The sequence below is a fragment of the Labrus bergylta genome, chromosome 16 (genome assembly GCF_963930695.1).
Source record: "Labrus bergylta chromosome 16, fLabBer1.1, whole genome shotgun sequence".
In the NCBI taxonomy this organism is placed as follows: Eukaryota; Metazoa; Chordata; class Actinopteri; order Labriformes; family Labridae; genus Labrus; species Labrus bergylta.
The window spans coordinates 5,165,980-5,179,936 of record NC_089210.1 but is presented as its reverse complement, the minus strand read 5'-3'; the positions used below and the strand labels follow the sequence as shown (position 1 = coordinate 5,179,936).

The 13,957-nt window shown below is 39.4% G+C and overlaps 1 protein-coding gene across 1 annotated transcript; it reads left to right on the top strand.

Moving 5' to 3' along the window:
• The first annotated feature begins 5,085 nt into the window (after window positions 1-5,085).
• Window positions 5,086-8,958, top strand: LOC110002443 (keratin, type I cytoskeletal 13). Its single transcript, XM_020658047.3, has 8 exons — window positions 5,086-5,576; window positions 5,930-6,012; window positions 6,788-6,944; window positions 7,117-7,278; window positions 7,546-7,671; window positions 7,750-7,824; window positions 7,922-8,067; window positions 8,683-8,958. Exons 1-8 carry the CDS (start codon window positions 5,154-5,156, stop codon window positions 8,873-8,875), a joined length of 1,365 nt encoding a protein of 454 aa, XP_020513703.2. The 5' UTR covers window positions 5,086-5,153; the 3' UTR covers window positions 8,876-8,958.
• Window positions 8,959-13,957: the final 4,999 nt, after the last annotated feature.

The following is a 13,957-nucleotide window of genomic DNA, read 5'->3' as shown; positions in this document are numbered from 1 at the left end:
TAACTTCTGGTAGAGAAGCAATCAGTCATAATGAGGTTTTTTTTCTTACTTTGAGCTTTTAAATATGATACAGAAATCTTGTTCATGAGGTCTTCGTTGTATCTTTTTCAAAGCAAATATAGTTTTTATGCCACTTATTTGTTATTTACATCTCTTTTAGCTGACCTACTGTAGTTTAAGTTAGAGAGATTCTCCTCTGTGCACCAGCAGCCCTGCCCTCTCAGGTAACATCTGTTATATAAGTTTGATGCTGCAGGCGAAGGATTCAAGAGTAGGGTTCATTAGGGGTTGGGGGGCGAGCTGGAGCAGGTTTGGAGGGTTTCTCCGCAGTTTTCCCTGAGGTGGTGGAGAGGATTGTTACCAAAGTATGTATGTGCATCTGTTATAGACAATAGCTGTCAGTTTCTGAGTCGAGCCCGTGCAAAGTTCTCAAACTCAAAGTCTCCTTTTTTTTTTTTGAACTGAGACTGATAACGATTTGTGGTTTTCAATATTTATTGTTAGTTTATCCATGGTAAGAGAGTTCCCACCTGTTGATACAAAACACAGTTTTAATACTAAACTATTCTGGAAAGCCAGATTCCTGCTAGAACCAGATATTAGCACATTTACTGTTCCATGCAGTGTGCATGAGGTAGTACGTTTGTTTTTTAGTTTACTGCTCATAGTTCACTACATCTCAGAAAGACATATTGTACATATTGTCCATATATATAAATATATATAGTAGGAGAGTAATAGAAGTTCTCTGGTGTAAGTAACAGTAGCAATGTAGCTCTGATGTTAGCTATTGTTGCAGGAGAGTTTTCATGTAAGCACTAGAAGAAGCAGAGTTGTGATTTTTCTTTTATTAGCGGGAGAGTTGTATGAATAGCTGTAGCAGCAGGAGAGCTTTAGATGTCAGCTTTAGTATCAGAAGCTGTGTTAGTTTGAACAGTAGAAGAGTTGAGACGTTAGCTTTAGTAGCAGGCGAGTTTTCTAATTGTAGTGTTATCTGTGTATGAGGAGAGTTTTGTTATAAGCTATATCGGGTAGATATACACATTATATCTGGTCAACCCCATTCTTCAGTTAGATCAGCTTTTAATCCCATCACGGCCAGATGACATCATCGACCATCTTCTCGTCAACCTCGGGCTTCACAGTTCAATCAGCTTCTTCATTGCATACGACCAGACGACATCATCGGCTAACACCTGCACCTTAATCTGGACTCTATGAGGGGGTAGAGCTTGCTGCCGCTCAGGGCAGATATCTTCAATCAGCCTATCTCCTAGTAGAGTTCAAGCGCCAAAGATTCTCTGACAATCATTCAATCTCACATCATCATGTAAAATAAATATTCATCTTTAAATCATTAAGTTGTCTCTCCTGATTGAACTGGTATCGTCCCATATCTTACATTTAAAGGCAGGGTTGGTAATTCCCTCAGTGCTCCGTCACATAAAAAGTGAAGCCAAGCCCTGGATCTCTTTTTTTTGTCTTGATGAAGAAATATATGACAGAGGTTTTAAAATGTAGAAGAAATGAAGCAGAAAAGATTTAAAAACATATAAATGAATGTAAGTATCATAAGAGTAATAAAGCTGAATCAGAGCAGTACATTACCCCCAGTAACCCTGCAGAAGGCTGCCCGTCTGAACATGTTCTTTGTTGGTAAAATTGTCCCTTCAGAGCCAAATATCTGTGACAAACACGCCTATTAAACAAACATGTCTGAATTCAAGCAAAATTAAATTATCACCTGTAATTACTATGGAGAAGATAGGGCATGGGTGTTGTACATACCTGTCTGTTTTCCTTGCAGCCTGAGAGCAGATGCTCATGATGGGAACAGGCCTGCAGCAGAATACCACGAAGCCACACCCAACCTGCATTTCCACTTAAATCATTAAACTTAAATGACTGACATTGCTCCAGGATGCATTTATGCATGAAGTGAATCTATTGAGTCATCTGTCCCAGTTTGATGCCTCTCATTCAATCGCTGTCGTTACATTATTAACTTAAGTATCGATGATTCTTGAGAAACAAACTGCTGAATTTGCCAAATTCAAACTTTAAAGATCACACAATATTTACTAGAAGACAATATTAATATTCCTCATGTACTCATTTGCTATTCAACATAAACATTCAGGGCTTTGAATGTGCCATGTTTTTAATGTGTACAAGCAACTAATCATGAATCATTAGCAGGGTGGAGAGACAATGTGGACGCTAAGATTGCTAGCGGCCATCAAATGCAAAGTGTGTCTAGAGCAAAATTGACGTTAGATGATAGCAGAAGGGTTCAGGGATTCCATTAAGCCTCCACGCAGACTGTTTTCTGCAGACTGTTTTCTGAGATACTTAGCCAGCTGAAAACCAATCCAGCAATAATTGGCCTTGTATTAGAGGTAATGTGCTGGTCTTCATTACATTTCCTCTCGTTTCTCCTACACTCTGCTCATCCCGTACACACCACCCACTTCAATAAGGAATTACTATGCTGACAGAAACCATGTCGGAGGAAATAGAAGTGTATTTTAATTTACAGTTTGACCCAATGCATTGTGTTACCATTGGAGGTGGAGCTTATGAACTATACTACAGCCAGTTAGCATGAGGCGCTCCAATTACTTCACTTTCTGGTAGCAGCCATCTTTTTAATCCAGTCTTTAGCTGTCAGAAAACCACATACTTACTTACCGCCTGCTACATACTAAAACAGTATAAACTGCACACTGATGCCAACCTGACCATTACTATATATATATACACATATATATGTCTTTAGCAACATACAAAACTACAGGTCACATGACTTCATCAATCATGTATCTACGGCCCAAGCTACGTTGGATATGCTAGCTTCGAACTAGCGCAACCATCATCCCATGAATATACTTACTTTCATTACTAATACAGCTGCGTAGTTATATACTCTGTGTGCTGCTGCGTCTCAGTGCGCATAGATCCACCAGAGAAGATCTTTGCTCTGTAGCATAATAAGGGGAGCATTTAACCCTTTGTAGGTGCCGTCTCAGCTAATGTCTCTACAACAACATGCAACACATTTCTCTGTGTGTTTAAGAAGTGCAGGGAGAAGTGCTTTATGGAAGGAGAGCTTACTTTGATGGGGGAGAACGGAGCATGTGTCTTGTCCCAGATCCCATTGCCGGATTTGTGCCCGGCAAATTGAAATTCGTTTACATCGTTGTCAGTAACTTATTTGATTGTAAAAGAGAAAAATTAATCCAAATGTCAGACTTGTTGCTTTATCTTAATGTTGAAAAAAAAAAGTTGAATCTTCCTTCCACCGCATTTGTTAATTCTATCATTGTGACCACTAGCTATTTGGGACCATCCGGGACCCGCAGTAATTTTATTTCCGACCGCCCAGTCCAACCAGATTGGTGTTGGGTACCGCCGGACCTGTAAGACGCAGCCTTTGTGTCCAAGACTACGGACAAAGAGTTTAGTGAAAAATATATAATTTTAAAAATATATAATTAGTAATCAGATCTTAAAAGGCTGTTTTGTGGTGTTCAATACTGTGATGTTATTAAGTTTTGTTCAGAGAGCTCATTAACTTTCATTAACTCATTCAGAGTCATATGAAAGGAAGTTAAATGGATATTGGGTTTGACATTCAGCAATGAATGTTGTATAATCGTTCAGTGAATGCGGGGCTTTAAGTTAAGTCTGAATACCTATTCACCGTGGATTAAGTGAACAGCATGTGGCTAAATCCACATTCCTAATATCTGGTTCTATATGACTGCACCTATAATTAAAAATAATTATTTAAAGCATTCATTATATTATGTTAAAGATCTTAATGCGTATTATGACAAGCTTTACCCAAATGTCAGAACTACAGTATGGGTGTAATTGTAAATGAACTTGATCTTGGAAAGAGTTCTTGTAGTCTTCCAGACTTGTGGTGTGATACTGTTATGTCAAATTAAAAAAAAATAATTACATTTTTATACATTGATCCTGATCCAGTTGCTCTGGGTTATACTTCCCTGTCGGTATATTACAGAGGATCATATTTTGGATGCGTTAACTCTGCTTTTAAGGTAATTGGTCTCATCAAACATTGCTTTGTCATTCAAAATATACTGGTTAAAGTAGATACCAAATCGTCTTTGGCCTAGCAGAGACCCTCAGGGTTTCAGGTAAAACGGTCTACAGCTGGGGCCAGAACATGCAGAAGACAAACCATCAGGATAAAGAGGGGAATATCCGGGCAAAGGCTGGAAAATATGGAATGGAGACTGAATCATTGAAGCAGAGGTTTGATCATCTTTGATCATCAGACCTATCTGGGCCTTGCTTAAACCATCTCCAGCAGAGGTCAAATTAAACAGGATTTGAGGTCAAATGGGGTTGAGGTCATCTAACCATCTTGGGTAAAGGTGGGCAAAATCATCATATAATTGAATCGAACATATTTCAAGCTTTGAAATGAACTACAGTCTACCTGTTTCAGATGTGACCCAGTGGATCAGGGATTAAACATCAATCATTTTGGCAAATTTCCAGTATGAAATAATTTTACTGGTAATGACTTAATTCATGGTTGAAAAACTTCTCCACACTTTAAGTACAATAGTCTCTCTTAGTCTCTTAGGCTTGTTTCCTCAAACAAGTGGTTTAGTCTTTAAGGCACTTTGGCTCACGTGTCCCTCCACAATAACTTGCGGCCAAGTATTACCCAACCATTCCCTCATAAAAAGATGTAATAACAGATTGTGGTTATTGTGAAGAAGGTCACTCTTTGCTGCTGCTGATTGATTGGATGTGTTTTTGCATGTAGTGAGGGACCTTTAAATCTAAATGTCATCCAAGTTTGAACTCGCCTGCAGTCCTTTAATACTTTAATCTTCTGATACAAGCTGAGATCTTTCTGTGTGTTCACTAACAGGTGTATGCACTAATGATGGGTGGATTCCGCATTTCTCAGGCACACCTACAGCCCATTATCCCTTCTGTTGAGTTAAACAAGGACAGGTGTCTCCTCCCAGGCTTGGCTGCATCCATCTCTCCTCCTCCTCACCAACTCCTCCAACAGTATAAAAAATCAGCCGCTCTCTGAGCTCCACAGTCTTGTCTCCTCTCCTCAGCTGAAGCAGAAAGACAGCCTCCTTTACCCTCATCTCAATATGAATGTGTACGGGAGCGCCAGATCAGGGAGGGCTGGGACCTCTCAATCCCTCTACGGAATGTCATCGGTCAGAATGTCCTCAGGTTCCTCCTTTGGCGGAGGTGGCGGAGGTGGCAGAGGTGGTGGAGGTGGCTTCCAGTACCAAAGTTATTCTAGTGGTGGTGGAGGTGGAGGTGGTTCTGGGTTCTCCTTCGGTGCTGGCGGTGGCGGTGGAGGAGAGATGGACATCTCTGCCAACGAGAAGGCCTGCATGCAAAACCTGAATGACCGTCTGGCCGCCTACCTGGAGAAGGTGCGCAGTCTGGAGGCTGCCAATAGCGAACTGGAGCTGAAGATCAGACAGTTCCTGGAAAAGAAGAGCTCCCCGTCCTCCAGAGACTACAGCGCCTACTATGCCACCATTGCAGAGCTGCAGGGAAAGGTGGGTTGAATTCCGACATGTATACAGACATTTAGTCGTGTGACCTTAACACAACAACAGCAACTGAGTTTTATCATTGAATGAAAGTTAGAAACTAACATTTTAGTTGTAGTTTATTATCATGTTTTAATTATGGTTACTTGAAATTATTAAGTTTATCAAAGCAATACCATAGATTTGCAATTATCTTCATGCTGAAAAAAAGATCGCAGAAAGCAGAGAGTATTTTTTGACTCATTCATGGGCTCCGCTAGCTTTCCATCAGTAGTATTTTTTTCATCAATACAGTTACTTTATGCAAGATAAACACAAACTGAAAGTAAATAGCATTTCTTTCCTCTTGTGTCTCTCAGATCCAGAATGCTACCAGAGACAACGGTGGTATCTACCTCTGCATCGACAATGCCAAACTGGCTGCTGATGATTTCAGGCTCAAGTGAGTGAATTCATTTGTTAATTAGAGCTAAAATTGGGGAAACTAGGGTGCGCACATCCAACCAACACGCATGCAGATGCAGGACAAGAAATGTCCTAACTTAAAAAAAAGTAAAGGATCTGCACATTGGCCAGCTCCCAGTGTCTTTACAGTGCTGACCTTTGACTGTACGGAGAGCCAGAGAATCCAAATTTCTTCAATTTCACTTAAGGTCTTCTGTCAGAGACATATTTAGCACACAGACCTGAGGGTCAATAACACAATCAAGTCCTTTAGGTCAAACGGTCATCATAGCTTTCAAGCTAATTAGCTAGCTTACAGAAATTGAGTAGACTGATCATGAGCAAGACAAGTGTTTTATCTCTTTTAGTTATAGTTTACAGACAGGAATCAATGATACTTTAATGTTAAACGGTCCAGTTAGCCATCAAGCGAATTAGCTAGCTTACAGATACTCAGTTAACTGGAATTTAGCAAAACATCTGCTTTACATTTTTCCAGTGACACTGCTTCTATGGCTGGAGACAAGAGTTCACGATTCCGATACATCTATTCTGCACTGTCCAGTTAGCTACCGAGCTAAATATCTTGTAAAATCACATAGGCTACAGCTAGCAAGCAAAAAAGAGCGGGGATAGGAGTCCATGATAGCGAACACTATCTATTTAGCTTCCAAGTTAAATAGCTTTCTCATATTTTATTAATAGTTGAAGAGAAGAGAGATTTCCCCAGAAAAACTGATTTAAACCGTTTTATTAATTTGTCCTCTTTGTAGGTACGAGAACGAGCTGGTCATGCGCCAGTCAGTGGAGGCAGATATCGCCGGGCTGAGAAGGGTCCTAGACGAACTGACAATGAGCAGGTCCGACCTGGAGATGCAGATCGAGGGTCTGAAGGAGGAGTTGATCTTCCTTAGAAAGAACCACGAGGAGGTCAGTGAATCTCTTTCATCCATTTAAGGGGTTCATATAATTCAATTAAAAATAAATTAAAGATGTTTATGAATTAGGTTCCCACAGGCTTGGGAAATTTCTTAAAGGACCTTTCTGGTAAATACAAGTCTGGAATTCTACTTTAATTAGTCTCTCTGTTGTTTTTCTGCAGGAGCTGCTTGCCATGCGGACTCAGATGAGTGGTCAGATAAACGTGGAGGTTGACGCCCCATCAGGACCCGACCTCGCTGCGATAATGGAAGAAATCAGAGATCAATACGCAGCTAGTGCCGCCAAGAGCAACAAAGATCTTGAGGCCTGGTTCCAAGCGAAGGTACGACTTCATTTTTTTTGTAGGATTTCAAATATCGAACATTTTGTACCTATCTGTAATATCTCAACAGCTGTCTGAATTGTAATAAAAATCTCTCCAGATATTTAGTGTTGTGAAGTAAAATTACCTTTAGATCTGAGAGTTTTCCTGCCAAAACAGAAATTATTTATGACAATAATATCACAACTTGACACATGTAGATCACTAAATCAGTTGGTACACTTACAGATTGTAAAAACAATGCTGTAATTTTTTCCTTCCAAACAGACAGCAGAGTTGAACCAAACTGTTGCTGTCAACACAGAAACCATGGCAACGTCCAAAACTGAGATCACAGACCTCAGGCGAATGCTGCAGAGTCTGGAGATCGAGCTGCAGTCACAGTGTAGCATGGTGAGAATCACACACACACACACACCTTTTACATGGAGTGTCTGTTATGAGTACTGAACCGGCTCCGCTCTCCTGCAGAAATCGTCACTGGAGAGCACCCTGGCTGAAACCCAAAACCGGTATGCCATGCAGCTCGCAGGTTACCAGAATCAGGTGAGCATGCTGTTTCATATTTACACTCAGACTATTGCTGCTTGTCGGATTAAACATGTAAACCTTATTTTTTCTTCTTCTGCTTTTTCTTCTTCAGGTGACGATGCTGGAGGAGCAGTTGCTGCAGCTGAAGGCCGACCTGGAGAGACAATCCCAGGAGTACCAGATGCTGCTGGACGTCAAGACCAGGCTGGAGATGGAGATCGCCGAGTACAGGAGGCTGCTGGATGGAGAGGGTGGCAGGTGAGTGATTTAAAGGGTTGTTTGTGCAACTGCAGGACATAGAATTCAAGTCAGACATAAACAAACAGTTAAAGACATACTAAATTCTTCAGGATTGTTTTTGACATGAAAAAAGATTTAGGAGTGTATGCTCGGTTTAGGAATAGAAAGTCTTTGTTGTCACATGACACTGTCCCAACTTTTGAAGCATAATTATGGCATCAAATTCAGTATGGGCATTTCATTTCCCAAACACAATGGCTTTCTCAGTTTCAAAATTTTAACATGACGTCTTTGTGCAATTTTCAATTAAATACGGGGTTTCAATGTTTCAATGAGGAAAAATAACTACATGTGATTTGGAAACATAAAGGAAAAAAAAAATCTTATATATATTATTCACTTTAATTATATTTCTGCATGTATTGATAAATAAAAACAAATGAATATTGAATGAATATTAATCTTGATAGGGTTAGGGCAAAAATTAACATTATTTATTTTTTGCTCCTTCCACTTCCACTTCTTTACTTTTGCATATTCAGCGCACTGTATCTCTCATGACGCTTAGAAAGGACAATTCTTTACTTTGAATGTGACTTGAGATGTAAAAATCTATTTCTCTTCCTCTTGCAGTTCCTCCTACTCCTCCTCTCAATCCAGGTCTTCCGTGACTTCCTCCAGCTCCTCTAGCAGTGTCGCTACTGCCGTCGTTGCTGCCCCCGTCAGCACCTCCATCACCAAACAGAAAGTCATCACCATCGTGGAAGAGGTAGTGGATGGTGTAGTTGTCAGCAGTAGAGAGCAAGTCCAAGTCCAAGAGATGTGAGCACCTTTGGGTGGCGCACTCACTCAGCTACCATCGAAACAAATCCACAAAATAAATGTGGGCTGAGGTGCCTTAAAAAAAAAGTTTGTGTGTTGTGTATTTTTTTAAAGTGTCCCTCTTAAGACCGCTATGTGCTGCTGTTGTACTGAAGGTTACCAAGGGCTATAACAATAGCAAAGAACTTAAAGAGTGAACAACAAAAGACATAAATGTGTCTCAAGAAAGAAAAAAAAGTGGTGAACAAAAAGGCTTATAGAGGTAAAAGGTTTTTTATCCATTAAGTTTTTCCTAACCCAGTGTTTCAGTGAGTGTTTCACATTACAGATTTCAGCACAAAGTATGACAAAAGAAAAACAACGGAATTGAACTTGTGACACTCAGAGTATTGTAGTCGTACCACAAAGCGCCACAAGGTGGTGCCTCTGTTATGTTCTGAGTTTGCGAGAAAGTGTGTCTATGACAGTCAACTCGTATGTGTGTAAGATTGTGACAGGACTCTTAACTTCAGTGATGAGATGGTGCAGGATATCTATGTTTTACTGTTCATGTATGAACGGTGCATAGAGCGCCGAGGATACCTGGCTTTGTATGCTCGATAAAGTGTAGTAGAATAATGGTGCTGAGAGGAAATCCTGCACTCTATTGTCTGTCGACTATCTGATGCTAACCAGCTATCTCAGGACTTCGGCTAATTGCTGCCTGCCCCTAGCGTCTCCTCCTGTGCCAGCCACTTTACAAACTAAAAAGAGAAAAATTAAATTTCTTTATCACTTTATGTTTAAACTGCATTAAGAAAGGTTTTTAGTAATGAAATTGAAGTGATTCTATCTAACTCTGCTCTCGACAATGTGTATAAAAAAAGGGTTAATGTTCCTCTTTATCTACCACTTGACTTTTTTAGTTTTTAAATACATATTACAAATACGCTTTATATGACTGAGTCAGAAGTAAAATATATCAGGATTCAATAAGGCAAACAAAAAAGCCCTCTTTACATCCGAATGGTAAAAACAAACAGGTTGTCCACACCATAAATCATATATCATATTAGATATGTTTTAATGAAAAGCAAAGACACTGTTAGGGGGGTCGCGAGATTCCTTCCAAAAACATAGAAAAATGGAAAATGGTGTAAAATTGCATATTTCACCCCCTATTGTGTGGTGTTTTAATGCTAGTGTTTGGAGTGGCCTAGTGCGTCAAAGGTGGGGTTGTTAGAACACTTTTTGACCAAAGTTTGCAGTACCATTTTAGTTTTATGTTCGAGTTTAGTTTTATACCTTTCATGGTCTGCCTCTGGTCAAAGTGGTTACTTTACAATGTGGTATAAATTAAATATCTTTAGTCTGGAAATAATTTAGTGTGTGAAAATGCATTTCTGTTATTTTCTTGGATTCTACAAGACCATTAAACTTACAAGGTAGATTTATGTTCTTCAAATATTCTGGCTTTAGAAACGTATGCACAGTTTGATCGAGTACTTTATAGCATCCTTGCATACTTTTCCCTCAAACAATATCAAAGCTGTGAAGTAACAGCTAAGTGTCGAAAGATGTGTAAAAAGCAGCATGAATGTATACAATAGCTTACTGGTCATTTCCAGTTTAATCAGGACCATACCTAACCCTAACCTATCCTTCCATTGTCTTCTGTTTTTCAGGTGTTAGGTGGCAGTGAAAGCAGGCTAAGCAAGTTGGTTCAGTTTTCTGTCCCCCGGGAGAATAGGGTGTCCAACTGTGATATATAATCCTCTCAGTGAGCTTTGGGTCTACCTCTATGGAGGATACATTTTTTAACCCCTTGTGAGTGTAATATCATTACTTTTGTTACTTCTAAAAGCTCATGGAAAAATGTGAAGATTTGAAGTTAGATTAACTTGTAAATATAAACCTTATCCACAATATGAAGAGCATTGGTGCCTTGATGAGTAACCGTAATGTATATTTATATGCAGATGATATGATGATGATGATTTGTTGACGAGGTAACTGGAAGGTAACACCTTCAACTGTCATGTATTGTTCTGTTTTTATTATTGTTACCCCTCTTGAACATTACCCTGGCTGAGGATTCATCATTATCATCTTCATTTATTTATTTGAATCCTTGTCAAACACACTGAGGGAGAGCCCTCAATAGACCCTCGTACGTTTTGAAATAAGAGACTTTTTAAAGTCATCACATTGCTTCCTGAGGCGAGCATAACTTTCTGATCCAAATTTTAGTCACGATCGATCCAAAATATTTAGAGACGTTTCAGTCTGAGGTAAAGAGGTGGAGAAACTTTTTATTTTCATACAGACACATTACTTCCTCTTCTAAAATGACACAACAGTCCAGGTTCCTTATCTGTCCTCACAAACACAGACGACCACACACTAAGTAAACACCATTGTTAAAAAAAACTGCAGACAGTCGTAGTTAATCTTCCACTTTGTAGCAACATGAGAGGAATGCGTATTCCAGCTTTAACCAGCAGCCCTTCAACACACTCTGAATGTGTGCACTTTCAGAAGCAACAGTTGGAAGACTTCACAGTTTTAAGGTGTTCGTAAATAAACGACTATTATAAATCAAGCTCCAGAAAGCTTTCATACACAGACGGGTGCCTTGTATCCACTTAGCTAAGTGACTGGAATATAGATATGTAAATATACAGATGATGCCTCCTAGTGTCCAATGTAGGAAAGTGCATTTCTTTACGGTTAGATAGAAACCTTATACTACCAGTAGTCATGGGGAGTGGGCTAATATTGTCTGATTTTTCACCATCCAGCAGTTTGGAATATGTGTTTGGAGAATTTCAAACTGATAAAGCGGATGACTATATTTCATATCAAACTGATAAATCTGACTATATGACTATTTATAATTGTTACAATATTTTAGCAGAATAACATTACTCTCTCATTACCAACAATGTGTTTAAACTAGCAACCTGTTAGCTAAGCTAAGCACCTAGAATGATAATAATGTTGGGAATTTTGACAATACTGCATCCCAGTTTAAGAAAAAATTAAGCAACAGATGTTTAAAGATTTTCCAGTGGGAACAGCACAGTATACGTCAGTTTGTTATTATAGCTAAAATTCTCCTCTTAAACAGTTGACAGAGAGTGCATTTTGATATGGTAAACATCCAGTGGCTGGTGTCATAAAAGTGTAAGTGCAAAGTGCAAGCCTAAAACTTACTTTGAAGGCAAATATCAACCAGTCTTTTCTGGTTTTGGGATATATAATGGGTAAAAATGTAAAAACACGGGCTTTCAGTACGAGGTTAATCTCAAATAACACCAAAATGTTTTTAAAAGTTGTAAGGGACATAAGCATCTGGTGCGACTGTTGTCATGTTACTTTCAAATCGTGAATTCATGTGTACATCTAACCTTTGCACCTACCAGCCACCGGACATAAGATTCTTTCAAAAATACTAGACATTAAGAAAATAAATAGCAAAGCAGAAAGAAAATAAATCAAAAATATGTGAGTCATGATTCCAGTGTTTTTGAAGATGCTGCACGTTTCTACATGTACGTCATTGCAGCCGTTGCAGAGCCTTTGCACCCCCCTGGCCACCATACTTCTGTCTATTTAATTGTACATTCAGGATCAGAGAAAGGAGTTTCACTGCTCCAGCATATACACTAAAATGTGATTCCCCCATGGAAATGTTACACCCTGTAGGCCAAACTATGTTGGCGACCCACATACTTTCTTTCAACGCTGTGTCCCTCTCCTGTTTCAACATGAAAAAAAAATTCCAAGAGAGCAAAAGTCACAACCACAACCACAATGCTCAGCTTTTATCTAACCAAAGATTTGGAAGATGTGACATTCAGTGGTGTTGAACAATAATGTGTTGCAAGTCGTAGACTGCGTCAGTGTAACACAAGGGGTTAACGACAGATCAGATACAACCTGGTCCAGTCTTGTTGGTTTTCTCGAAACATATGAGATGAGATGAGATTCAACTTTATTGTCATTACACATATACAAGTATAGAGTAACGAAATGAGGTTTGGCATCTCACCAGAAGTGCAAATAAGCAGAAAGTGCAAGAGTCTGTGCTATGTACAGTAATTACAAAATTTACAGATGTAGACTAAAAAAAGTGAATTATTAGGTATATATGGATGGCTGGATTAATGGGATGCTATAAATATAAATAAATGCTATAAATATAAGTGTATTCTTAGGATTATAATATACAGATTAAGGTGCAGTGAGCATGCTATACTAGTTTACAGATAATATAAAGAATATGGACATATTGTACAGGTCGATAACTTATTGAGGTGATATGAACATACTATAATACAATAATACAGGTGGATGAGAGATGTGTGTGTGATATGGAGGTTGAATATGAAGTATTTATGTCCCAAAGTATGCGGACGCTCCTGTTGTTAAACTGAAGTGTGGTATAAGTCTGTGTCTCTGCTTTTTGGTTTTTCTTTTTGGTTTAAATGAAGGGAATCTTTTGTCACACTACACCAGCTGAAGACTTTATGACTGTGTGCTTTCTGTTCTGTATTGTCACAGCAAACAGACCCTGAATGAGGAGCTGCCACAAAGGATTTCATTGTTTACATGCACAATAAATGTGGAGAGAGGGGAGTGTGTGGTGCAGACCTGCAGGCCTGGAAAAACACACACACACACACACACACACACACACACACACACACACTCAGAACTAAGAAACAACATACAGGTCTGAACATGAAGGGAGGAATCCAGGTGGACGTGAGACAGAGGAGGGTCGAGGGTCTTCAGGTATTTGAAAGTGCAAGAATCAGCAGCAGATTAGATAAAAGAAGATTTCATCAGGTAACAGAGGAGAAGATTCAGCTGAGCAAATGGATGATTGAGTATCCAGAGAGCAGAAAAAAACAGAGGGTCTGGAGGGTAACGTTTGTATAACACTTGTATACTTTACATTCCTGCTGTGATTGGCTTGTTTGTCACGTGGCTCAACCCGCTCAAGTCGCTAGCCCTTAGGCGTGGAGCAGGGGCTGGACCCTTCACCCCTCCCTCACTTACAGGCAGCATAAAAGGAGCTGAGTCCAACCTTGCCTTTATT

What these genes read in the sequence shown, in the direction of transcription:
- LOC110002443 (XM_020658047.3), top strand. Translation starts at nt 5,154, where the DNA reads ATGAATGTGTACGGGAGCGCCAGATCAGGGAGGGCTGGGACCTCTCAA. An exon ending in GCTGATGATTTCAGGCTCAA is followed by an intron (nt 6,013 to 6,787) that starts GTGAGTGAATTC and finishes TCCTCTTTGTAG; the next exon opens with GTACGAGAACGAGCTGGTCA. An exon ending in TCGCAGGTTACCAGAATCAG is followed by an intron (nt 7,825 to 7,921) that starts GTGAGCATGCTG and finishes TTTCTTCTTCAG; the next exon opens with GTGACGATGCTGGAGGAGCA.